Source organism: Vicia villosa, linkage group LG1 (assembly GCF_029867415.1).
Source record: "Vicia villosa cultivar HV-30 ecotype Madison, WI linkage group LG1, Vvil1.0, whole genome shotgun sequence".
NCBI lineage: Eukaryota > Viridiplantae > Streptophyta > Magnoliopsida > Fabales > Fabaceae > Vicia > Vicia villosa.
Genome location: NC_081180.1, coordinates 6,449,994 through 6,477,672, shown reverse-complemented (window position 1 = coordinate 6,477,672; position 27,679 = coordinate 6,449,994). Strand labels below are relative to the sequence as shown.

Genomic DNA, 27,679 nt, shown 5'->3' with positions numbered 1-27,679 from the left:
ATGAAATGAGCATTACATATTTGAATCAATTCACTTACATCCACTGTGTTTATCTTTATGCTTTATCTTTCAAAAAAAAACAAAAATATATCTCTTGTTCACTTTCTTTATCAACTTTTGTTTATGCAAAGATTTGAGGGAGGATGATGACAACGAAATACCCAAGTTGTTGAATTGTATGCTTTCAAATAAAACTTTGTTGATGATGTACAGGCATTGTTTCAATCCCCAAACACTGGAGAAATAAGGAAGTTAATCCCTAGTCAACCCATTTGAGCCTTCGAAGTTGGAGTTTCTTTTTAAACGAAAAACCCGCAATTTTAACCTGGGGCAGGGTAGTTCTCAGTTAATTTGTTTATGCATTCAATTTCAAGAAAATCATTAAGTACACCTTTTAAGGGTTTCAATCAAAAGTGACCAAGATGGTTATCATTAATCATTATCAAGGCAGTCACTATCTTTCCAATATCAAAAAAATTCAAAAAAAAAGAAAAAGCCCGCTAAGTCAAAACCTACGAAGGAGACTTAGGCAAAATTGGGACATCCCGCTGGCTGTAATCTCAAATGAAGACAGTTCAGGCAAAATTTAGGGATAAAGCAAAAAAAGAGAAGTCAATAAATTCCATGAACAACAATAAAACGTTGTGACTATTAAATGGAAGAGGTAACTGCCATCTCAAAGATTCCCTTGGTCTTTAAACCATCATCATTATCATAGGTGCAATTCCAAAGTCTCTTGGAACCTGAATGCATAATTTGAATTAACTGAGCGTAGGATTGGAGATCATCATGAAGAATGGGGTGGGTACAAATATACTTTGAGCCTATATCCTTTGTTTCTAAAACCGTGAACCAAGCCACGTTACAACCTTCAAAAGACCTAATTGAAGCTAGGTTTATTTTGAAAGCATACTACAACAAGGTTGCGTTAACCTGACTCCTAAAGATCTTTGCAAATTGTTTGTTTTACCATACCTTTTGCTTTATCCATCACTTTGAATGTCTATGCCATTGTGTTTGATCCTTTGTCTCATTTGCTTTACAATAATATCATTCCTACATTGATTTTGATTTCAAAATACGCTTTGAGCATTGCATTAAAATTACCATTTTGAATGAACATTTTATTTGCAAGTACTCATCTTTCAAGGAAGTTCAAACAGTCGAGAAACTTGATCAGTGATCCTATCAAGGGGCACGTCACTTCAAGATTCTGTTGTTCAAGATTTATACTGGGGCATGTGTTCCCCACATTCATTTCAAGCACTGAAGCAACGATCAGTTTATCTACATCAGTCATTTCAAGTCAATAAGGGGCAGTTTTCTTCAGCGATCCCCATGCAATTTATCAGTCCTTCTCAAAGGGATCATCAGTGTGACATAACAGAGTTGGCAATGTTCTCGTGTTGAGGAATCAGAATCCCAATCTTCCCTCACAAAAGAGTCTATCTTAGTTGTCATAACCAATTGCATTACATCAATCATTCAAAATCATGCATCTAAACAAAATTCATACTCATTCATTTTCTTTCAAGGTCCCGTTGTTATCAACATCTTACCTTGAGATCTAAGTCCAACTCACTTGGCATTTACCAAAGCAGTTTCGTCTTACATTCATCAGTACATTAACTGATAATGTCAACTCTCTATTATATTCATCAGTACATTAGCTGATATTGTTCACCCTTTGTTGTTATCATTAGTACATTAACTGACAATACGCACTTTTGTTGCCCCTCATTGGTACAATAGCTAATGCAAGACTTTCATCAACACATTAGTTGATGTCGGTTGTCTCCTGTTTCCCTTCATCAGTACATTAGCTGATGATTGGTCACAGTTATTTCATCCTTATCAGTACACTAGCTGGTATAAGACCTATCTTCGTCAGTACATTAACTGACGTTGGTCTATTTCCTCCTTCCCTATCAGTACATTAGCTGGTATAGGAGTCATTTTCGTCAGTACATTAGCCGATAACAGTTCCCTCTTGTTTCCCTCATCAGTACATTGACTGATGCAGGTCGATTTGTTTCACATCTTCAGTACATTAACTGATGATATCATCCTTTTTTCCCTCTTCGATACATTAATTCGAGTCGTGTATCCTTTTCGTCTTTAGTCAGTACATTAGCTGATAATATATATCCTTTTGTTCATCAGTACATTAGCTGATGTTAATGTTCTCTTTTGCCTTCATCAGTACACTGGCTGGTATTGGTCCTTGTTTTTGTCCAGTGCTATTCTTGGATGCCACATTCCACTGATTAGTTTGCCTTTTGTGGCACCATATTCCCCACAGAATTCAGAGTGTCTCATATCATATTGCATTTCAACATAACAAAAAAAATCAATGCATTGCATTTCATTTGCGTAAGGACAAAAATTCGGGTCTTTTGTATTTAATTACCTTTCGCCATTGATACCACAAAGACTTAAGTCTTCCATGTTATCTGGCTCAAGATAATTAAATAGGGGCATCTGTCGCACCCCAATTTTTGACCTACCAATTTCGTTCATTTCGATATTATCACATTCATATTTCGTGTGCATCCATAGTTTAATCGTCACGTCTTCGCATATTTTGAAAGAAAATAGACTTTTACTAAAGTCCGCAAAAATAGATTTCATTTTGCATTTTTACATGGTTTAATCTTCGGTTACATTCAATTAAATAAAATATAGCTTTAGACTAATCTTAGTTTTAATACTATTTTATTTTTAGTCTAGGATTTAATTTAGAATAATTTTTTAGTTTTAATAGCATTTTTAAATGTAATTTAGATTAATTTTAGTTTTAACACTTTTTATTAATTAAGATAATTTTTTAGCTTTTATATTATTTTTACTTTTTTTAGTTTAAATTTATTTAGATTAAATTTATTAAGATTGAGTTTTTATTTTCATTATTTATTTTTAACTTTTTTAGTTTATATATTATTATTATTATTATATTTATTGTTATTTTTTTTTGGCCAAGTGATTCAAAGTCAAACAAAAAAAAGGTCCTTGTTCATCTTTCTCCACCCCACGTTTCTTGAGGTCCATAGGATGCCAAACAGAACACGCCAAAGCACTGCATAACCTGTTCTGCAACACTCCAAAAACTCTGCTTGCCTGCTCCAAAACCAGTCCACAATGGTCCAAAATTTTCACAGAATTGGTTAAACAAACCTGCATCAATAAAGCAACAAAATCAGTATCACCAATATGTTCAAATCTTCTTCCGTTTTCCCCTCAATTTTCATCCAAACCCTAATCTTCTACTCTATATAAACATACATTCAGCAACATAGAAGAGGGGGAGAAAAACAGCCACAACACTCCCTCACACTCAAACCTCATTATGCTCATTTAACCAAAACCTCATCCCATCGTCAACAACTTTCAATCTCTGCAAAAAAAAAACAGAAAGAACCATCCAAACCAACAACACTCCCTCACCACCGAACCACCTCAACCACTCATCTTTACCATCACTCACAACCAATAACCTCACAAACACAAAACCCCACTCTTCCTCGTATTTTCATCGAAACTCACTCCCCTGGGAACAAACAACACAGCAACCTATGACACTCACTAAACAGTGAACACAACATAACTATAAATCCCTCATTCACCGAGATATTCACAAACTCTCGCGACCCACCTTCACACTCATCAACCAAGACATCCAAATTAGCACACAACACATAAACAATCGCAGAAAGAGGTGCAGTACAAAGAGGGAAGAGAAGATCAAGCAGGAGCTGAAACAAAAACATAGTACCTGCTTTCTTCTTTATTTTCATATTGATTATGCTTCCTTTAACTTGTAATTGCTGAATATTAATGGATTGGGGTCAAGGGATTGATTTGGGGATAGGGCTTTGTCGCTGATTTCGTTTGATTGACCAAGATAACCGATAAACTCACGCAGAGAGTGAGAGATTTCAGCAAGAGAGAAACGAGAGAGATGTTAAGCCGAGAGAGAAGCAGAGAGCGTTTCGTTTTCATGTCCATGAGTGAAGACGATTTCGTTTTTTTTGTTCGATTGAGAGAAGATGAGGCGCTGCCTCTCTTCTGTTGTTTAGGGTTTTGACCCGAGGTTATACTAAGTGGCTGGATCCGGGTCACACTGACCCGACCCGGTCCAGCCCATTTGTTTTTTTTTTTTAAATTTTCTTCTGATGTTTTTTATGTATGTTGTTGGGCCTTGCACCTTATTCCGAGTTTTACACCCCCTGGCCCAATTAAGTTTTCTTTTTTCTTCTTCTCTATTTTTAACATGTTATTTTTTTAGTTAAAAGTTAATTTTCTATAAAATTACAAAAAATATTTTATTTATTTATTTATTTTTATGTACTAGATTTATTAAAAGACAAAAAATATGTATTCTTTTGTACATATAGAATTTCTTTCTAAATATTTTCAAAATGATTTAAAAAAATATCTTTTACTCGAATCGAATTTTGAGTTTCAAATGGAAAGAAGAGTTTGTACGTACTTGTACAATTTGTTCTTTAAGCATTTAAGCGATGGCCGTTAAGCCTTTGTTTGGATGTTTAAACTCCATTAAAGACTCTTTCAAACTCGATTTAATTCACCTTTTTTTTTTTTACAAAAAAACACCTTCTTTTAATCAAATCATTTTATCTATAATGGAAAGAAGAGTTTGTACGTACTTGTACAATTTGTTCTTTAAACATTTAGGCGATGGCCGTTAAGCCTTTGTTTGGATGTTTAAACTCCATTAAAGACTCTTTCAAACTCGATTTAATTCACCTTTTTTTTACAAAAAAACACCTTCTTTTAATCAAATCATTTTATCTATAATGGAAAGAAGAGTTTGTACGTACTTGTACAATTTGTTCTTTAAACATTTAGGCGATGGCCGTTAAGCCTTTGTTTGGATGTTTAAACTCCATTAAAGACTTTATAAAAATCAATTTAACAAACACTCTTTCAAGTATCTTAAGCGATGGCCGTTAAGCTTTTGTTTAAATACTTGGATCCAATTAAATGTCTTTCAACTCATCAAATCATCTTCATCACCTACGAGGAGGTTGTACGTACTTGTACAATTTTCTCTTTCAAACATTTAGGCGATGGCCGTTAAGCCTTTGTTTAAATGTTTGACTTCTTCTAACAAACAAACTTTCAATTCATTCACACCCTTTTACATACTAAAAACACTTTTTCATAAAACGAGACACTTATTCAATTTCAATACGAACATACTCCCACATGTGAAGATCTAACATCTTCCACACGAATGCGATGATGGCCAAAATCATGTCTTATCTTGATTTAGTTATCCATTCTTGTAGTGATATCATATCCATGTGCGCGTAGTATTTCCATTTGAAAACGATCGAGTACCTCTTGCTAAAATCAACCAAAAAACATTTCGTAGTTAGCCCGAACTACGATTGCTCTGACTTTCCCATTGCACTAGGGAATACGTAGGCACAAGATACAAACGTCTTGGCGAGCACAATAATAAAAAATCTTTTTTTGTTCCTTTCTTCTTTCCAACCCAAAAAATAACGCAAGTAGATAATAAGCTAACAATCACAAGATTAACTAAATGGGTCCCATCGAGTACGATGGAGGTGAGGGGTGCTAATACCTTCCCCTTGCTTAACCGACTCCCGAACCTAAATTTGGTTGCGATGACCATCTTATCCATTCCTTTTCTCTTTGTGGGTTTTATCGATATTTTCCCTTTCCTTCTTGGAATAAATAAAGTTCGGTGGCGACTCTGTTGTACTTCGAATGCGTGAAAACGCGTCGAGTCACATTTTTACCGCTACACTAACTAATGCTTTTATATATATATTGAATGAAACTATTAAAGTACAATCTATAGCTAGAAAAATATTTAGTACCTTCAGTAAAATGAATCAATAACTCTAACTCCATATAGTTTTAAATTCAGTTACTATGGAAGTACAATGACTATTACATAACAAACCATACCAATCCACATAAGATTGAAAAGTACTCCTTAGTCCATAATTGTGTACCAATTACTATACTATTGTAAGTACTCCAACATTTTAATCTATAATATTGTAAGATGGAAAGAATTATCACTGAGATAATCTGCATAGTTAATGCCTAAATTTGGAATCTCAAAAACCCGTGCGAACCTATGCAAACATCGAAGCATATTACATTTTCAATAGTTCTTGTGTTGATTTTAATCCAGTTAACCGACTCTTTGTTTGTAACATCAACAATCACTAATATATCTGCCTTTAGTAATTCGCTTTGAAGCCTCATGGCCGTTTGTTCATTAGATCGAATGCATTCGTCAGTAAATACAAGAAGTTCATATCCTTATCAGTGTTACCAAATGTTAATGAATGTAAAAAGAAGATAACTGTTGATGACTTCTAAATTATAGGTAGAATTAAAGATGACAATATAGGAAGAAGATACCAAACCTCAAAAACCAAGACCTCTTGGTATAATGACTTTTCCTTGAACAATATCTTCTCTACTTTGATTGAATGGGCTTTTCCTAATGATAGAAACACACCAAAGCCATCAATAGTCATCATATACTCAGACACATAGACTTATGATCTGGTTATTTGCCAAATTACCTGTTCGATCAAACACCTTCATTGGCTCACCATCACCTGCAAATAAGAAAGGTAAAAAGAATAACAAATAACAGTTCAAAAAGTTCCAGTAACAACACAAACTTAGAGGCATATTCAGAATCAGGTAAATTACAAACACAAAGAAGCAATAAAATAATATGTTTTCACCTTCAATCGACCAATGATACACCGATGTCTGAGTGACTATGCCTAACATCTCTGCGGTTATCCACTTCCAAAACACAACCTAAAGAAAATGAAACACATGATAATCAATAGTAACCACAGATATAATCCAACTCATCAATGGCACAACACGCACATTCAAATCCAAATCATTAACAAATCCGCACCTGTTGAGTGATTTGATATGATTTCATCTTCGTTTTCGTTTCAATATGAAATACTTGCAAATGATCCTGAGTAGTTCCAGAAACTTGAGCTACATTGACAATACCACATTCAAATTAAATAAAAAAAATCCACATGGATTCATCAAATCTAACTCCCTATAGCTAACAAAATAATTTCCTGTCACAATTTTAGGATCTACAAATCTAATTAACAATCACATTACGTAATCCGTAAAGAAAGCTGGCATATATGATTATTGTAGTTGACACCAGATGTCTGAACAAAAATATTTCCACCAGAATTCTCATCACCTTGACTTACATTCTCCTTTTTATGCTTCCTCTCATGTAGTATATACTTATCTGATTTCTAGACACACTCAAATGTAACGCAATCATCATCATTACTAACAGGATAGAACTCTCTATACACCTGATACAGTAGTATACATCAGAACAGATGAAGAAAAAATAGATTAGCATATAAATTTTTATTTTTGATACATACTCGTGTCCCGACAAAAAACAATCAAACATTCCCTGTATTAGATCATTGTGGCAATTTACATGACCTATTAACCAATTATTTAAACTTGAAAAGTTAGATCAAATGCAAACGTAAGACTAAAAGATATAATACAGAGTAGAGCCAATGAAATCCACCTGAACCAAATTTTGATTATGACTTTTATAAATAGCCAAAGTAAGTTCTCATGTCAGTTTAAAGCAATACTACGTTTATGAACAAAGCAGGTTAATGAACTATTCACGCTGATGCATTATTCTACTGAATAGAAAAAAAATTGCAATACACCAAATGCTAACTAATGCTTTTATATATATATATTGAATGAAACTATTAAAGTACAATCTATAGCTAGAAAAATATTTAGTACCTTCAGTAAAATGAATCAATAACTCTAACTCCATATAGTTTTAAATTCAGTTACTATGGAAGTACAATGACTATTACATAACAAACCATACCAATCCACATAAGATTGAAAAGTACTCCTTAGTCCATAATTGTGTACCAATTACTATACTATTGTAAGTACTCCAACATTTTAATCTATAATATTGTAAGATGGAAAGAATTATCACTGAGATAATCTGCATATTTAATGCCTAAATTTGGAATCTCAAAAACCCGTGCGAACCTATGCAAACATCGAGAAAGTTTTGACCAATCTTGTAACCATTGAAGCTTTATCAGTATATTTAATTTCTCCCGTTACCCGTTACCCACTGCAGAAGCTTTATGAAAGCATATGATATCACCATTGTCTAACTGCATTCATTCACACCTAAAAATCAAAGGGAAAAAGGTTTAAAAAAATATATTTCAGAAGAGTAATACTAACATACCAAAATTACTGCATTTGTTAAAACTTGTGAAACAAAGAAATAAGTTGCCATATGCCCGTTCACCGACTCCTTTTCTCCTTTGCTGAGACATTTTATCAAACACCATGCGTGCAATAAAGAAAGTGTAAAATAAACTAACACATTAGCCTTTAAAGAATTCAATTAAATATAGCTTAAAGTTAAAACTTACAATGTTACTCCAAACTTACTATTACCTGTTATTTGAGTTATCAATCAAAAGGGCATGCCACTCCAAATTTGAAATCTACACCTATAAACAACATCAGAAGAAAAAAAAGATAAAGTTGGAATCGAATTTGTTTCAGAATAATAATCGTCGTCCGCTGTGAACCAACACCGGCATAGTGTAAAACCTACTCTTTTAAACAACCAATTTCTTCCTTGGACAACCTCTCCGTAATAACCTACAATAACCCAAGATTCAAAACCCATAAAGATTACATTTTTCCAATGAATATAACAAAACAAAGAAAATCCATGATTCAAAATCCAAAAAATATTGAATTTTTCCAACAAAAATACAAAAAGAAAGAAAACCCTAAAATTGAAATGTCAATAACTATCAAACATACCATTGAATCAACAGATGTGGATTATTTAGACCCCAAACGGTGGATGCCGGTCACAAATGCGATGAAAGCAAACTGACATCTGTAGGAAGACTTCGAGCCGTTCTTTTGTCTTCGGCTAGAGTTTCGTTAGCAATATTGTTAATAACAAATGTAGATTTGTTTTTGAAATCATAAAGTCATGTCGTAGAAGACAGAAGAAAAAAAAGGAAGAACAAAGAAGATTAGAAGACAGAAGAGGAAGAATGAAGAAGGAAGAAAGAAGAGAGAAGGATGTGCTAGAGAGAGAAATAGAAAAGAAATTAAAATATTTGGAAATGCTTGTATTTGGCTTTGTTCAGAAAAAAATGTGATAGCATGAAGTATTTTGGGAGCATAGCAAAGGCAAGTAAGCTGTCCACGTGGAGCAACATGGAAGCAAAGGGGCAGTTAGGTCTTTTCCAGAGCATCTAACTTTCTTATATTGTAGATAATAGCTTTAAAAAACATAGCTAAAGTCGCTTGTTATTAATTATTTAACTTTTAGAAATTGAAAGCTAACGAATATTTGATAAAGTATGTTTTTTTATTTATAACAAAGACGGTCTACCTCTAACATCATCTCCTAACAAATTTGACAAAAATTCTGGTGCTGCATTGAAGCATCTAAACATTTTTTTTTTTTAGCTAAAAGGTCAAACTTAGAGTCCGTTTGTTTTGGTTTTTTTAAAAATAATTTTTATAGTGTTACAAAATTTTATTAAAAAATTAAAAAAAAAAACTTTTTATAAAAGTTTCAAATGAAAATTTTGTTTGAATAGTTATTCTTAAAATGTGATTTTATATATTTTATCTATTTATGATAAAAAAATTTGGATATCAAAATTTTATAAAATCACTGTGAAGCTATTTCAAATAGATTTTTATAAAAATCATTTTTGAAATAATTTTTTTTTTAAAAATTGCGATTTTGACTAAGTTTTGGTCTTCAATAATCTATGTTTATGTTCTAGAATGTCAAAACTAGTGTTTTATTTTAAAAAAAACGAATATAAAAAAACTTGTAATATTTTGAAAAAACAGTTTTGAAAAATCTATTTTCAAAAATACTTATTCAATTCTTTAAAAGAGTACATCACCTTTACCACTTCATGATCTTCGATTAACCTTTAGATCTATTAATTACTCCCTCTGTTCATTTTTAAGTGTCGTTTTAGAAGATTTTTTTTTGTTCCTATTTAAGTGTCGTTTTATAATTTAATGTTATAAGTTATCAATTATACCCTTATTTTCTCAATAACTCTACATCACATTTTTCAATTAGTTATTGAAAAAAGAGAGTGTATGAATGAATTTATTTGAAAAGAGAAAAATAAATAAGGGTATGATAGAAAAAGTAACTATAATAATCCACTTTCTTGATGAAAGAGCTTTTCTCTAAAATGACACTAAAAAAGGAACGGAGGGAGTAAATGCCAAACCATATCTCCTACTTGATCTTCCCTTCTCAAAGGCTTGAACCGTGACCTACATTAATCACAATTCGACTCATCATGCTTTTCCAATCCTTTGAAATCAGCATAAAGATTACAAAAATATCTTTAAATTCAGTATTTTTTTTTTTTTTTATAAATAATTGTTATTATTAAGTCTTTTATATAAAGGGTTATGCTAACATGTGCCCATAGGACACATGTTAAAGATACTATAATTAAAAGAAGTTAGATATAATTAAATGCAATAAAGTCATATTTAAAGTTTTGATATATTGAATGCACGCATTTCAAGAAAAAATTTCTATAAATATCACATTAACTTGTGCCATTGGAGCACATGTTAGCTTTTCCCTTATATAAAATATTTAGTTTATGTATTATTATTTATGAGAAAAAATAATATATTAAATTATGAATTACTTATAACAATAACTATTTAAACATTTAATAAAAGAAAAAAAATAATAAAAAGTATATTGTAATTAGAAATGAGAATAGACATTTTAACTAATAGAGCCTGTTTCTGTAAAAAAAAAAAAAAAAAAACTAATAGAGCCTGTGACATAGTCTATCAAGGTTACGTAAGTCTAGATTTTTTAAATAAAAATATTTAGATTTTTTTTATAATATTTTTAATTAAAAAGATTAGATCACAATCAATAAAAACCCTTTTAAATTTATCGATCAATCGGTTTAAATAAGTTCTAATAATTTTATTGTTATTCTTATTATTATATAATATTTATATATTTTTATTAAATACATAATTAAAAATGGAATTATTTTGAAATTTGTAAAAATATCTAATGAACAATATTATAATCTATTTTCATAAATTTTCTCAAAACAAATAGTCTTACAATTCTAATAGATAAGATCAAGAAAGCAAATGCAAACAAACTTCTAGAGCATGTTTGTTTTTAAACTTCTATTTTGAAAATAATTTTAAAAGTATTGAAAATATTTATAAAATCATTCTAAATCAATTAAAAATTAATTTTGATATCATATTATTGAAAATGAAAACACAGTAATTACAAATATTTTTAATAAGATATATTTTAAAAATAATTTCTTTAAAATATATTTCAATAAGATATATTTGAAAAGATATATTTCAAATTATTTCAAAAATAATTTTAAATATAAGTAATTTCTTAAAATTTTGGTATTTAAAAAAATTGATAAAATATCTATTAAATAAGTTGATGAAATATCTAAAATAACTTTTTAAAATTAATTGTTTAAATCAATTTTTACTTATAAACTTTTTCTAATATTTTTTTTGTTGTAAATTTTTAATCATTTTTAAAATAACTGAAACATAATTATAATAAAAAATGTATTAGTAAAAAATAAGTTAAACTATCTTATCAAACATAAACACAATGATAATAAAAAAATTTAGTAATAAAAGTATTTATAAATAAATTTAAAATCCAATTATATTATTTTTGGCTAGAAAGAATTAAAATATCTAAAGTTAAAAACATAGAATTTGACACAATTATTTAATATAAACTTTTTTTTGACCAGTATAAATTTCCTAATTAAAATTCTTACCTATTTACTAATAAACAAATATTAAGCAATACACCAGTTTCCTAATTTTAAAAATATAAAAAATATAAAATATGGAATTTGTTACTATTATTTAATATAATTTTTTTGCCCAATTAAAATCCTTACCTATTTAATAATAAACAAATATTAAGCAATACACCAGTTTCCTAATTTTAAAAATATAAAAAATAGAAAACATGGAATTTGTTACTGTTATTTAATATAATTTCTTTTGGACCAATTGAAATTTCCTAATGCTTACGTATACTAATTAAAATATTGAGCAATACACTAGTTTCCTAATTATAAATTTTTTTTAGTTAAATAGAAAAGATCAGATTTGTTTTAAGTAAAAAAAAAACAAAAAGATCAGATTTGTTTTTAGTCAAAAAAAGTATAAAAAAAATCAGATATATTAATTTCTCAAAACGAAAAATACCGAGTAAAGAGTAAAATAAAATCAGATTCTACTATGTCTTAACCTTTTCAACGGAGCAGTAACAAACCTTCAAACACCGTCGTATTAAAGTCTCCAAGTCAACAACGCCGCACGCGGTTAAAAGTTAAACCGTCCTTGAAATACAACACGTGTCATCTTATTACTAGATCCTTCTGATTTTCTTATTTTCCACCGCTAACCAAATCTGAATCTCAAACCTAATAAAAACTCCAATTTCATTCTTAATTCTTAATTTTTATTTTTATTTTTCTCTGCTCAAAACTCAAAAACCCAGGTACGCGATTTTTCATTCCCAAAAACATCTCTACTATACCCTAATTCTCGATTCATACGACAAACCTAACTTCGAATTAATCGAATTAATTAATTAATCATAATCTGAATAAATTTGTTTAATTAATCGAATTTGATTATTTCAATTTGTTTGATTCAATCTAGGAATCAAAAAAAATGTTAGAGCAGTTACTGATTTTCACGCGAGGAGGTTTAATTCTGTGGTCATGCAAAGAATTAGGCAACGCTCTGAAGGGTTCACCGATCGATACATTGATTCGATCGTGTCTTCTCGAGGAGCGATCCGGTGCGGCTTCGTACAACTACGACGCACCTGGAGCTTCGTATTCGCTGAAGTGGATCTTCCACAACGATCTCGGATTGGTTTTCGTTGCGGTTTATCAGCGGATTTTGCATCTGTTGTATGTTGATGATTTGCTTGCTGCTGTTAAGAGGGAATTCTCGCAGGTTTATGATCCGACGCGGACGGTGTATCGGGATTTTGATGAGGTTTTTAAGCAGCTGAAGATTGAAGCGGAGGCGCGCGCGGAGGAGTTGAAGAAATCGAATTCGAATCCGGTGGTTGTGAATGGGAATCGGAAGCAGACTGTTACATGGAAGGGAGATGGATCTGATGGGAAGAAGAATGGTGGTGGTGGAGGTGGTGGTTTGAAGAATGATGGTGATGGGAAAAACGGGATTAAATCTGAGAGTGACCGTGACCGTTTTGTTGTTGCGAATGGTAATAATAATAACGGTTCTAACTTGAAGAGTAACGGTGGTAATGGTAATGTTAGTGTAAATGGTAATGGTAATGGTAAAGATAATGATAGTTTGAATAATGGAGCTTTTGATGTAAATAGGCTCCAGAAGAAGGTTAGGAACAAAGGTGGGAATGGGAAGAAAACTGACAGTGGTGTAACTAAGGCTGAGCCTAAAAAATTGGTTAAGAAAAATAGGGTTTGGGATGAAAAACCCAAGGAGACAAAGTTGGATTTTACTGATCATGTTGATGTTGATCGGGATGCGGATGTGGATAGGAAAGTTGATTATTTGGCTAAGGAACAAGGGGAGAGTATGATGGATAAAGATGAAGTTTTTAGTAGTGACAGTGAGGATGAAGAGGAGGAGGGTGATGATGCTGGGAAAAATAGCAATAAGCCTGATGCTAAAAAGAAGGGGTGGTTTTCATCTATGTTTCAGAGGTAATAATATTGTTGAATTAGATTGGTTAGTTTTTTTATTGTTAAGTTTGTTTGCTTCATTCTGATTTATCTTATGCAGCTTACCTCGAATTATGGGGTTGATGTTTTGTGGCCTGGATTAATGAAAATTGATGTATAGCTGTGAATTGGATCATGTTAAGATTTTGTTGTCTGTGTCATATTTTCTGATCCGTGACCCTTGACAATTTGATTGTTCTAATTCTAATGATAATTTACTGCAATTTGATGGTAGTAACAGGAATCTTTATTGATATTTTCTTTCCATGATGCCTATGTTACCATCGGTTATCCTTTGCTTTAAAATATATGTGCATCATCGAGATGTTAAGCTCATTTAAGCATGTAATGCCGTTGTTTGACAATTAGGAAAAATAGATCGAGGGTATATATAGATGTGAGAAAGGACAAAGGAGTGAATACTCAAATTGTTATTCTTGGTCACAAATGCTTTTCCTCTTACATGTTGTTTTGATTTCTCTTTTTGTAAAATCTTGGGATAATGTCATGTTTTGAATTGCTCTTTGTCGGTATATGCCGGAGTGAGGTTTATTTTGTTATATAGATGCTGCAATTAACCTTAAACCTGCCACATTGATTGGCTAATTTTACAACTTCACTTTGAAATTACAATTTCTACTTAGTTTCAATTTTCAGCATTTCACTGAAATGAATACTAATACTAATGATGTTTATTTACATGCTTGTGCTCAGTATTGCTGGGAAGGCCAATTTGGAGAAGTCAGATTTGGAACCAGCTTTGAAAGCTCTGAAGGATAGACTCATGACCAAGAATGTGGTATGTATTTATCCTCAAGAACATTAAAAGTGGTGGCTTCAATATCTAAATTTTTATCTGTAGGCTACTTTTTGCTCTTATCGTCCAACTAATATTTTTTATATTTTCTATCACTTGTAGGCTGAGGAAATAGCTGAGAAGCTATGTGAATCTGTGGCAGCAAGTCTTGAAGGCAAAAAACTGGCTTCATTTACAAGGATATCTTCGACAGTGCAGGTTTGTTTCTATCTTCTTCCCATTAACTTCTGAAGCTGGTTTTTTCTTTGTATAGAATTTCATTTCATTTGCACTTATTCTATGTTTCAAAAAATAACGCAGACTGCAATGGAAGAAGCACTTGTTCGTATTTTAACTCCCAGGCGTTCTATTGACATATTGAGGGATGTTCATGCTGCCAAAGAGCAAAGGAAACCTTATGTTGTTGTATTTGTTGGAGTTAATGGAGTTGGAAAATCTACTAATCTTGCTAAGGTGAAGGAAATCCTCATATTCTTTCTCCTATTTATATAAGATTCCATATGTTGGGCTTGCTTTTTGACTTGGGAGGAGATATTCAATTTTATGTGTAATTTTGCAGGTTGCTTACTGGCTTCAGCAACACAACGTTAATGTCATGATGGCTGCTTGTGATACATTTCGATCAGGAGCTGTTGAGCAGTTGCGGACTCATGCTCGGAGACTTCAGGTTTACATTGATTTTAGTGCTTAATGATTAATACATTGATTTTAGTGCTTAAAGATTAATATATAATTTCACCTTTCAGATCCCTATATTTGAGAAGGGTTATGAAAAAGATCCTGCTGTTGTGGCAAAAGAAGCAATTCAGGAAGCTTCTCGTAATGGTTCGGATGTGGTTCTAGTTGATACAGCTGGTCGTATGCAGGTAATAATTGCAGTTGTTGTAGTGAGAGTTTATTGATTTTACGAGGGTATACAATATACCAAGTGACTTCTGTATTGGTGATCTCAGTTTCTAGGCCTTTACAGTTAAGAGAGATTACTGAAAATGAACACTGCATTTATTTTATGTAAAACTGGAACATAGTAAAATCGTCATGGTTGAATGGTTTGGACGATATTTAGATACTACTGATGATGTTTATTTAGATGCATTTAAATATTCATCACTTCATTTTTTCACTGCTGGTTTTCAGGATAATGAACCATTGATGAGAGCACTGTCAAAGCTGATCTACCTCAACAATCCTGACCTGGTCTTATTTGTTGGAGAAGCACTGGTTGGCAATGATGCAGTTGATCAGCTTTCAAAGTTCAACCAGGTTTGTTTCTATATATTTACTACTAGTATTTTTGTCCAAATACACTTGGGTTTTCGTTTCACTTTCCCCCATATGTCAGCTATTGAACCCATCTATTTTGTTGCAGAAACTGGCTGATCTCGCCTCTTCTCCTACACCCAGATTGATCGATGGGATCTTGCTCACAAAGTTTGACACTATTGATGATAAGGTAAGCACGTTCTGGAATTGCAAGTAAAATTATGGCCTAGCATTTGAGTCTTCTTGATGCATATTTATTAAATTTAATATAAATGAAAAGAAGGATTAAGAACTGCACTTTGTTTCGAACAGTAGAGGATCTTGAAATGGTCTGCTAATTATGTTTTGTTTTGTCAGGTGGGAGCTGCACTGTCAATGGTTTACATATCTGGAGCTCCAGTCATGTTTGTGGGATGCGGACAGTCTTATACCGACCTAAAGAAACTCAACGTCAAGTCCATTGTGAAGACGCTCCTCAAATAAGGAACAAGCTATTTTATTTTCAGTTGCAAGACTCTTCTCTTCTTCACCTGTGACCTGTCATGAAAGTTTTCAGTTTGCAATTATCTTGATGATCCTTGTTAATCTTATTACTCTGTAGGCCAAACTATGCACTTTGGTTTGTTTATTTTGGAAACTTTTCGTCCCCCTTTATCTATTTTGGATAACTTTTACAGCATGTCTCTTCTATAAACATCGTAATGTTATATTTGGTAGATTGCTTCACAAATAAAAAGGATAAAAATAATGTTGTGATTTGTTATTTAACTTACTAATACTTTGTTATACTTAAACTTTTATTTCCATAAAGTTTTGTTGAGAAAAGAATAACTAAGTAGTGATTTTGAGAGAACGAATACATAATTGTATGTTTAGTTAAAATTAAGTTCATATTATTCAAGTTGATAAGAAAAGCTCAAATCTTACAAGCGGGTAAGTTAGATTTCTGTTGCAAATTTAGAGATCACGTGGATGAGTAATATGCAAGTGTAAAGAAGTTATGTGTACGTGCATATGTTAACTAGAAGAAAAAAAAATAGAATGTTAACAAAGGAATCCTTAGGTGTTCTCGATTCACATAAAATAAAATTGTGTTTGATATTTTTGAGTCGAATATAAAGTGATTTATGTTGAAATTATTTATTTAGTTTTTGCAAAAGTGAGTTGATAAATAAACTTTAATGTAAAAATATGTTTAAACCAAAAAATTATAAATTCTACTCAAGCAACTAAACATATCATAATCGATTATACACATGTCGAATAAATTCTAAGTACGGTTAGATCCTTTTCCAAACTTACTTATCAACAAAACACGTGAAAAAACAAAATATGAGATTCTTTTCTCAAAATATTAGTAAGATTGCAACAATAGACAAGCTGGACTACTTGATAAAGACTCAGCACATGTCACATGTATATGCGTTCGAACTCACAAGATTATAATAATGTATAAAATGTAAAATATTAAATATAAATATATGCCATTTACAATTGTCATAAGTCACATAGACGAACTCACAAGCAATTGAATTTGACAGAGATGAAATAATGTAACGCCCTGCCTCTACTCTTGAACGGAGAAACACTTAACCTCTCACAAAATGAACAGCTACTCATGCAAGGAATCTTATGTTATGGCTCCCCATTTCACCAAAGATGTTATTATTATTATTAGCACTTTAATAATGATATATTCGATTCGGTGTTGTGTTAAAACATCAATCACATTTACTATATTTATTACCAAAAGCTACTCAATTCTAACAAAGTCATCAATATGGCTTCTTCTTCCTCTTCTCCAATATTGTTAATGATCATTTTCTCAATGTGCCTTCTATTTTCCTACTCAGAATCCACAGAATATATTGCTGGAGACAATGAAAGTTCCTGGAAGGTTAATTTTCCATCAAAAGATGCACTCATCGATTGGGCCACTAGACACCAATTCACATACAGCGATGCTGTTGGTAAGTCATATATCATTTTGCTGTAAAATAATTATTTTATATAAAATTTTTAATTAGTTATAAAGTTATATGTATGTATGCATGTAGTCAATGAGCATGAGGATGACTGTAATACAAAGGTTCGTTCCAAGATAGGTGATATGGTTGTTACAAAGAGGCCTCTAGTTCTCCCACCGTTGATTACCTTGCCACAGTCACCTTCACCAGCACCGGCACCAAATTCGTCCAGCACTGCTGCGAGCCGTGGATTCGTCGTGTTGTTGGAGGTTTCACTGGCTATGTTGATGCTCTTAATTTGGCTATAGTTGTTTGTTTCTCTAATAAGCTTTGTGACTTGCTTCATGCAGAAATATGCAATGTTTGTGTCTGTGGTGAAGGTCAATTACATTTTTATTTTGTTTCATGTTTTCTTAATTTTCATGGACAATAAAGGTTCTTGTTTGTTTGTTTTTGATCAGAATGATTTTTCCCTTGAAACATAAACAAGTGGTAATAGTAATTAACAAAATTGTTAAATGTGACTGAAATATAAACCATGAGTGATTTTCTTTTTCAACTTTTAATGACCTTATATGTCAATAGACTAGAGTGCATAAGGAAATATAAACCTCGTTAAATTCTCTTTCTCTTGTGATAGGACACCTCAAATTTTAAAACTTTTTGTAGAAATATGGAATATTTTTATATATTTTGTAAAGAATACATAAGAGGTATTTATAGACTATAAATCTATCTAAATAAGGGAAGGGTAATTATTCTCCCTATAAATGTTAATTTAGTCATAATGACCTGTACAGAACAACAGCTCATAATGAGTTGTATTATGAGCGGTATGATATTCAAAATATTCTAATAATAATAATAATAATAATAATAATAATAATAATAATACTGATATTACAACACTCCCCCTCAAGTTGGGGAATGGATATCTATCATCCACAGCTTGCAAGTAAGATCTCGAAACCGCTCCAAGGGAAGTCCTTTGGTGAGCACATCAGCTAACTGAAGTCCTAATGGGACATACTGTGTAGAAATAAGACCACTATCCAATTTCTCTTTTATGAAGTGTCGGCTATCTCTATATGCTTTGTTTTGTCGTGTTGGACTGGATTGTGAGCAATACTAATGGCAGACTTATTATCGCAGAAAAGTCGCATAGGAGCTTCATACTTTATTTTCAAGTCATCTAGAATGATCTTCATCCATAACAATTCACATACTCCTTGAGCCATGGCTCTAAACTCTGCCTCTGCAATTGATCTGGCAACTACATTTTGTTTCTTGCTCCTCCATGTCACTAAATTTCCACCTAAAAACATACAATATCCAGTGGTGGATCTCCTGTCAACAACCGACCCTGCATAATATGCATCAGTATAAACCTCCATAGACAACTGCTCACTTTTCTTGAACAATAGTCCTCTTCCTGGGCTCATCTTTAGATACTGCAAGATTCTATCCACTGCCTGTAAGTGTCTCTCCTGAGGGTCATGCATGAATTGACTGACAACACTAACTGGATAAGCTATGTCAGGCCTGGTGTGAGATAGATAAATGAGTTTTCCCACAAGTCTCTGGTATTGAGCTTTATCAACCCTTGGGCTTTCCTCATCACTCCCAATCTTGTGGTTTTGCTCTATAGGCACTCTGGTGGGTTTACAACCCAACTTGCCAGTCTCTTTGAGAAGGTCAAGGACATATTTTCTCTGACAAATGAAAATGCCTTGTTTTGAGTATGCTACCTCCATACCTAGGAAATATTTCAACTTTCCAAGGTCTTTCATTTCGAACTGAGCTGCCAACTCCTTCCTCAAGTTCTTCTTCTCAAATTCATCATTACCTGCTATGATCATATCGTCTACGTAGACTAACAAAAGAGTGAGTTTACCATTTTGAGCATGCTTTATAAAGAGAGTATGATCACTTTGGCTTTGTTTATAACCCAATGACACCATTACATGAGTGAGCCTTCCAAATCAAGCCCGAGGTGATTGCTTGAGCCCATATATGGCCTTCTTTAACCTGCAAACCTTATTACTTCCTGAAGTAGGGTCATATCCGGGTGGGATCTCCATATACACCTCTTCCTCCAAATCTCCATGCAAGAAAGCATTTTTCACATCAAATTGTTGCAACTCTCAATCAAAGTGAGCTGCCAAGGAAAGAATGATTCTTACAGTGTTCATTTTTTCTACGGGAGCAAAGGTCTCTTCATAATCAATTCCATAGGTCTGGGTATATCCCTTTGCAACTAGCCTCGCCTTATATCTGTCGAGTGTGCCGTCGAATCGGTATTTTACCGTATATATCCACCTACAGCCTACTGGCCTCTTGTCATTTGGCTTCTCAGTAATCTCCCAAGTCCCATTTTTCTCTAGTGCATGCATCTCTTCATTCATGGCTCGAATCCAGTTCTTATCCTTCAATGCTTCTTGTACTGATGCAGGAACTCTAATAGAGTCAATAGCTGAAATAAAACTCTGATGCTGCACAGAAAGCTTTTCAGTAGACACAAAATGAGATATAGGGTATTTGGTACAAGACCTTTTTTCTTTTCTCAAAGCAATAGGTAGGTCATCAAGGTTTGGCTTACAAGAATTACTAGGCTCAGGGTTAGGAACACTTACCTCAGGTTCAGACAATTGGACTTGTTGGGGCAGAACGGGTTTACCTTTCCACATTTTTCGCTGGAACTGTAACTTGTATTTGTCAACATTATTTTGCACCGGTATTGGTACATCACCACCTTCCTCATTAGGAATCAAGGGCTCATGTATTACAGGAATAACAGACAACTCATGAGACGACTCTGGGTCCTGCATTAGAGGAATAACTGGAAGGACAGAAAACTCAGGAGATGGCTCTGGGTCCTGCATTAGAGGAATAACTGGAAGGGCAGACAACTCAGGAAACGGCTCTGGGTCCTACATTAAAGGAATAACTAGAAGGACAGACAACTCTGAAGACTCGGATTCTGGATTATTCTCCCCCTGAAGCTGAGGACTAGGATAAAAAGACTCAGATTCCTGAAAAGTAACATCCATGGATATATAGACACGACGACTAGGAGGATGATAACACTTGTACCCTTTCTTATCTGAAGCATATCCCATGAAGATACATTTAATAGCTCGAGGATCTAACTTACCCCGATGAGAACCATGAACATGGACAAAGGCAGAACAACCAAATACACGATTCTGAAGACTTGACATAATGGGCACGGACGGATAAAATCGAGTCAGGACCTGCACAAGACTAACACCAGATAACACCCTAGAAGGTAACCTATTGATTAAATAAGTAGAGGTCAAGATAGCTTCCCCCCAATAAAATTTAGGAACATTCATTTGAAAGCGTAATGCTCGGGTGATTTCAAGAAGATGACGATTTTTCCTTTCAGCAACCCCATTTTGTTGTGGAGTGTCAACACAAGTCAACTCATGAACAACACCATTAGTTTTGAGAAAATTGTGAAGATTTTGATTTACATACTCCTTACCATTATCTGACCGTAACCTTTTAATAGGTTTCCCAAACTGTGTTTTAACCATTTGAAAAAAGTTAACAAACAATTGACATACTTCAGACTTATCTTTCATAAGAAAAACCCATGTAACCCGAGTACAGTCATCAATAAAAGTAACATACCATTTTGCACCAGAAATAGTGGAAATGGATGAAGGCCCTCATACATCAGAATGGACAAGATCAAAGGGTTCGACACTCCTAGTATCACTAGGGGAATAGGTTGCTCGATGGGATTTGGCAAACTGACACACATCACAATGAAAGGAATCAGCCGACACTTTGGTAAATAAGTGAGGGAATAAAGACCTGAGCATGCGGAAAGGATGATGTCCAAGACGCCTGTGTTGGAGCCATATTTGAGTATTTGCCCATGACTCTGAACCAGCCTGATGACACTTGCTTTCCTTATGAGGTAGACAATATAACCCGTTCTGTTCCTCAGCAATTCCAATCGTCTTCCCTGTGGCAAGGTCCTGAAAACACAATGAGAATGAAAAAAGGTCACAACACAGTTCAAGTCTTTAGTGAGTTTATGGATGGACAAAAGATTGTTAGAAAGCTTAGGGACATGAAGCACATGATTTAGATGAAAAGATGGGCTTAGGAGAATGTTACCAGATCCGACAATCGGGGTTTGGGACCCATTTGTAACGGTAATATGGCGTTTATTGGGTAAAGGTGAATAAGAAGAGAGATATGACATATATGGAGTCATGTGATCGGTTGCACCAGAGTCAATAATCCAGATATCTTTAGAACAAGAGGCATTTAAAGCTAAGAAGCTAGAGTTCTTACCAGTCATGGTCAGAGAACTAGTGTTAGAGAACTTACTTAAGGAGTCCATAAAGAGAAACAAACCGTCTCGAGCCAGGAGAGGATTGAGATCTACTGTTAGGAGAGGATTGAAGGGTTGCCAACGAGAAACACCAACAAAGCTGACAACCAAACAATCAAAGGCTGCAAACAGCAAGAAACAGAGGTACAGCAATGAAGGTTGTCCTGAAAAACAGCAATGAAGGTGAAACAGTTCGGATCTGCACCGGCGGTTGAGCGGTGCACGACGACTACAAAGTCACCGAGATCACTAGGGTTCCAAGAGAAAGGGAACCTAAAAAAAAAGGACCGTAATAAGAACGGCTAGTGTTTTGAGCGCGGGAGCAGAGCCCCTAGAATCGGGTGCTCTGATACCATGTAGAAATATGGAATATTTTTATATATTTTGTAAAGAATACATAAGAGGTATTTATAGACTATAAATCTATCTAAATATATAAATGCTAATTTAGTCATAATGACCTGTACAGGACAACAGCTTATAATGAGTTGTATTATGAGCTGTATGATATTCAAAATATTCTAATAATAATAATAATACTGATATTACAACACTTTTCAATATGAGGTCTTAGAGTTTAGTGACGGTTGATTCATACAATCATAAGATTGATAAATAATGGATAATATGGAGAAAGAGATAATGAAAGAGAAGAGGATTAGAAAGAGATAGATAATTGAGGGTGAGAATGATAATTTTCATTACTATGGATGAGGATGCCTCCAAGATATTTATACTAGTGTTACAATGTGATTGCGACACAACACACCATCCAAATAATAGAAAAACCAAAAACTCGAACATGTAACTGGTTAACACAAAGCGTTAATCGATTACAGTTGTTACAACAATTAAATCAATACAGTGTTAATCGGTTACGTTAACCGGTTAAGTCTGCGATGATTTTTTGTTTTCTGCTGCTTATAAGTGATTTTTTCCCACTGTAACCGGTTATAGCCCCGTGTTAACCTGTTACAACACTTGAATTAGTGTATTTTAATACAATACCGCCTTAATTTAAGTGCTCCAAGTCTTCCATTCTCATGCTCATCTTCAACCTTTTGAATAAATCATTTGTGACTCCCTTAGTCAAAAAATCATCAACTTGGTCTTTACTTCTACAATATCTAAATCTTAATTTGTCTTCACTAACTAGCTCCCTCAAGTAGTGAGACCCCATCTCAATGTGTTTTCTCCTCCCATATGCAATTGGGTTCTTAACAAGATTAATAGCAGAAACGTTGTTAACCAAGAGCGTAACAACCTCGCCCTCACAGTTGCCTAGCTCCTTCAATAGATTCATTAGTCACACAGTTTGACACACATAAAAAAGTGACAATATATTTGGCCTCACAAGACGAGAGTGCAACTACCGGTTCTTTCTTTGAACACCATGAGTTTGTTGTTCCATAAAACTTAAAGATGTATTAAGCTGTAGAGTTTCGATCATCTTTATTTCCGCACCAATTGGAATCGGTAAAACCAAGCAAATTGCATTTCTTCCATATTCGTTACTAAAAGGAGAGTTCTGCAGCTAATAGATCCTTTGTATATTAGGATTCTTTTGAATGCTTCCAAGTGAGACACCTTCAGTCTCTCTATATCTACAAGCAATACCGACACTAAATGTCAAATCTGGCCGCGTATTGCATAACTAACGTAACGATCCATTCAACCTTCTATATTGAGTTGAGTCTATGTTTTGTTCCTTTTCATTTTTGGACAGCAGTAACCTTGGTTCAGCTGGTGAAATAGCAACATTACAATGCTCCATATCACACTTCTTCAATATCTCAAGAGCATATCTCCTTTGGTGCTTAAGCAAACCCCTTTTTAATTTGACGAACTCTATGCCAAGGATGAATATCATGATACCAAGATCGCTCATCTCAAATTCTTTTATAAGCTCAATCTTGAGCTTAGAAATGCTCTTCTCATTGCTGCGTGTGATAAACAAATCGTCTACGTATAGACAAAGAATGATCATCTCTTCATTTTGTATCCATCTTCATATAAACCCCATGCTCGGACACATATTTCTTGAAGTCAACCTCAATTAAGAAACCATATATTCTTTTGTTCCAAGATCTCAAAGCTTGCTTCAAACCATATAACACTTTTTCTCAACTAATAGAATCTTCTCTCTTGGTTTTTCACAACAAAACCAGGGGCTGCTCTACATACACTTCTTCTTTAAGCGGGCCGTTTAAAAATGCGAACTTCACATCCATTGATAGATAGACCAATTGTTAATATTCACAATACAAACAACTAGCCTTATGGTTTCAATTCTAGAAACTGGTGCAATTACCTCATCAAAGTTCATACCTTCTCTTTGCAAAAATTCCTTTACAACTAATCGAATCTTATGCTTAATTATTTCACCTTTGGGATTTGCCTTCACCTTATAGACCCATCTTAAACCATTCAACTTCTTTCCTTCTGCAAGATCAACTAACTCTCAAGTAATATTTTACTCAATCGATTTCATCTCATCATTCATAGCACAAATCCACTTTGGATCACTTAAGGCCTCTTCTATCTTGATGGGCTCAGATTCGGCCATAAGTGAAAAATGGACTAAATCACCATCATCGTTGCTTTCGTTGTCTAGTTGGTCTTCTTACATTTTCATCAATTTGAGCTTCCATGCGTGGCGTTTATGATTTTTCTGTTTCTTCAAAATATGGAATTTCGAACTTGTAACTGGTTAGCGACTGGTTGCAATCGGTTACAGGTTATTCCATTTTCTTTAATTCATCTATTACAACGTCCCGTCTGGTCAAAATCCTCATGTTTCCAATATCAAATAGCTTGTAACCTCTAGTGGAGTGATACCCTACAAGTACCATCATCTCCGCTTTGTCATCCAACTTTTTTCTAAGTTGGCCTGGAACATCTCGATACACCATGAAATCGAAAACTCTCAAATGGTTTAGATTTGGTTTGAAACCAAACCATACCTCTTCCAATGTTATCTTATCAAGCTTATTTGAAGGACACCTATTCAATAAATAGGCAGTTGTGGATACCGCTTCTCCCCATAACTCTTTCGCCAAGTTATTCCCTTTTAACATGTTTCTCACCATGTTCATAATCAATCGATTCTTTCTTTCGGCAAACACCGTTTTGCTGCAGTGTATATGGTGGTACCACCTCATGCACTATCCCTTCTTCATCATAAAACTTCTCAAAGTCATTTGTGACATACTCACCTCTACCATCCATTTTGAGAACCTTGAGTTTGTGATTGCTTTGTTGCTCAACCATGGACTTGAACTTCTTAAATACTTCAAATACCTCATCTTTTCTCTTGATTAGTTATGCCCATAGTTTTCTACTATAATCGTCGATAAAAGTGACAAAGTATCTATTGCCTCCAAATGGATCTACTTGCATCGATCCATACACATCAGAATACACCACCTCAAGGTGATGCTTGGTTTTACAACATGCATCCTTGTTGAGTTTACCCTCGTGTTGTTTCCCTTGAACACATTCATCACAAATTTCAGCCACTATGTTGATGGATGGCAACCTGATCACCATTCCGTTCTTTTGCAGTGCATTGAGATCTCGAAAATTGAGATGCCCAAGACGGTAGTGCCACAACCACTCTTCTCGACAACCCTCTGTAGCAAGATACCTATGCTCCGTAAACTTTAACTCAATCTTGAGAGTTCTATTGGCATCCATAGGAGCTTTAAGGACCAAAACCCAGTTTGCATCCATAACATGCAACGTCTTGTCTTCCATGTGAATCATGTAATCCTTAGCAAGAAAATGACCAATACTTAGAAGGTTATGTTTGATTCCTGGAATCTACAATACATATTTGATCAAAGAATGTCCACCATCCCTCTTCATGATCAAAACATCAATGATCCCATTGGTCGCTAAAGTAGTGTCATCCGCGAATTTCACTTTATTCTTTGTGGCTTGATTGATTTTGACAAACCAATCATCCCTCCCCTTCATATGCGTAGAATAACCAGAATCCAAGTATCATTCTTTGTTGCACTGAACTCCTTCTTTCACAGTCACCATAACATTTTCTTCTACAAACGTTTCTACAGCGTTCCCAAAACAGCTTCTACTGCTGCCCTGCAGCCTACTGTTGTTGCATTCAACTTCCGTGATCATGACCAAGAGGGTATCATCATCTTCCCCTTCTTGCCTTGCAACTTTGGTTTCATCTCTTTGATATTCCCCCTGTTTCGCGGTGCATTCTCATGCGAAATGAAAAAATTTTTGACAATTGAAGCATTGTGCCTTGATTATGTCAAAATTTCCTCTTCCGTCTCTAAATTGATCATTTTGTACTTGATTGTTACAAAAAGGACTGCTATGAGGCTAGTTATGCATCAGTGGTTTATCCAATCAATGGGAAACCTTTGTGAAAAAAAGTTTGTTGATCTACAACCACCATCCATACAAAGACAACCCGATAGACTCAAGAAGAAAAGGAATATGGAGGCTGGAGAAAAGGTGAAATATGAGTCTCAACTGATGCATGCAAAATTTATAATAAAATGCATTTTGTGTCATATGGATGATCAGAACAAGCCTACATGTAAATTTCCAATGCCACTTACACAAGAAGCAAGTCAGCCTAACAAGTTAGGAAGCACCTAGTGACTTTGCATCCCCAAGTCAAGCAGCTCATGCACCCCCAAATCAAGTAACACCAGGTGACTCTGCATCCTCAAGTCAGACAACATCTTCACTCTATTCAACTTAACCGATTTCAAAAAAGAAAAGAAGACTTCAAAATAGGGCAAAAATTGTTTTGAGCCAACCATAACTATGTTTATCAGTTTTGTTTCTTATGTTTTTAATAATGCCATTTTGGTGTACCCCTAGCTTATGTAACAAAAATTTGCTTTACTACCATAACTATGTTTAATGTCATTTAAATATGAAATTCAGGCTTGATTGATGATAGAAATGGTAACACAATTTTAAATGATGTGAAATTTTGGTCTGATTGATGAGAAAGGTGGTAAAATTGTTTCAAACTAGTCCATTAACTGTATAGATGGTTTTAATTTAATCTCTTAACTGTTAAAAAGATTTTAAAATTGTCACTTAACTATCTTATAGGTTTCAATTTTAAGATCATGGCATTAAACCAACACAACCAATAAACAAACCCTATTTGAAATAAATTGTTAAAATCACAAGATTCAATCTTAAACTCAAAATCTCAACCACCATTGACATTTTCCATCATTCTCTTGTGTATAGGCAACTTCATTCTTTAATTTGAAATTTGCTTTTTTGCCTCAAAATCTTCAAATCCCTTTCATCAACAATTTCATCCATTAACCACTTGAAAAAATTATAACCCTTTTCCATG

The 27,679-nt window shown here is 33.7% G+C and overlaps 2 protein-coding genes and 2 long non-coding RNA genes across 4 annotated transcripts; 2 read left to right on the top strand and 2 right to left on the bottom strand.

The window, feature by feature from the left end:
• Positions 1 to 6,207: 6,207 nt before the first annotated feature.
• LOC131600245 (uncharacterized) lies at positions 6,208 to 7,056 on the bottom strand. Its single transcript, XR_009283076.1, has 3 exons — positions 6,950 to 7,056; positions 6,765 to 6,843; positions 6,208 to 6,632 (listed from the first exon to the last, which is right to left on the bottom strand). It is a non-coding gene; the product is annotated as an uncharacterized LOC131600245 (long non-coding RNA).
• Positions 7,057 to 8,183: 1,127 nt separating this feature from the next.
• On the bottom strand, positions 8,184 to 9,203 carry LOC131600237 (uncharacterized). Its single transcript, XR_009283075.1, has 4 exons — positions 8,911 to 9,203; positions 8,696 to 8,742; positions 8,533 to 8,588; positions 8,184 to 8,399 (listed from the first exon to the last, which is right to left on the bottom strand). It is a non-coding gene; the product is annotated as an uncharacterized LOC131600237 (long non-coding RNA).
• Positions 9,204 to 12,459: 3,256 nt separating this feature from the next.
• LOC131627505 (uncharacterized) lies at positions 12,460 to 16,729 on the top strand. Its single transcript, XM_058898352.1, has 10 exons — positions 12,460 to 12,679; positions 12,844 to 13,883; positions 14,616 to 14,700; positions 14,821 to 14,916; positions 15,019 to 15,171; positions 15,278 to 15,385; positions 15,465 to 15,584; positions 15,856 to 15,981; positions 16,088 to 16,171; positions 16,339 to 16,729. Exons 2-10 carry the CDS (start codon positions 12,856 to 12,858, stop codon positions 16,462 to 16,464), a joined length of 1,926 nt encoding a protein of 641 aa, XP_058754335.1. The 5' UTR covers positions 12,460 to 12,679; positions 12,844 to 12,855; the 3' UTR covers positions 16,465 to 16,729.
• Positions 16,730 to 17,725: 996 nt separating this feature from the next.
• LOC131627511 (early nodulin-5-like) lies at positions 17,726 to 18,412 on the top strand. Its single transcript, XM_058898360.1, has 2 exons — positions 17,726 to 17,951; positions 18,039 to 18,412. Exons 1-2 carry the CDS (start codon positions 17,762 to 17,764, stop codon positions 18,254 to 18,256), a joined length of 408 nt encoding a protein of 135 aa, XP_058754343.1. The 5' UTR covers positions 17,726 to 17,761; the 3' UTR covers positions 18,257 to 18,412.
• The last annotated feature ends 9,267 nt before the right edge of the window (positions 18,413 to 27,679 follow it).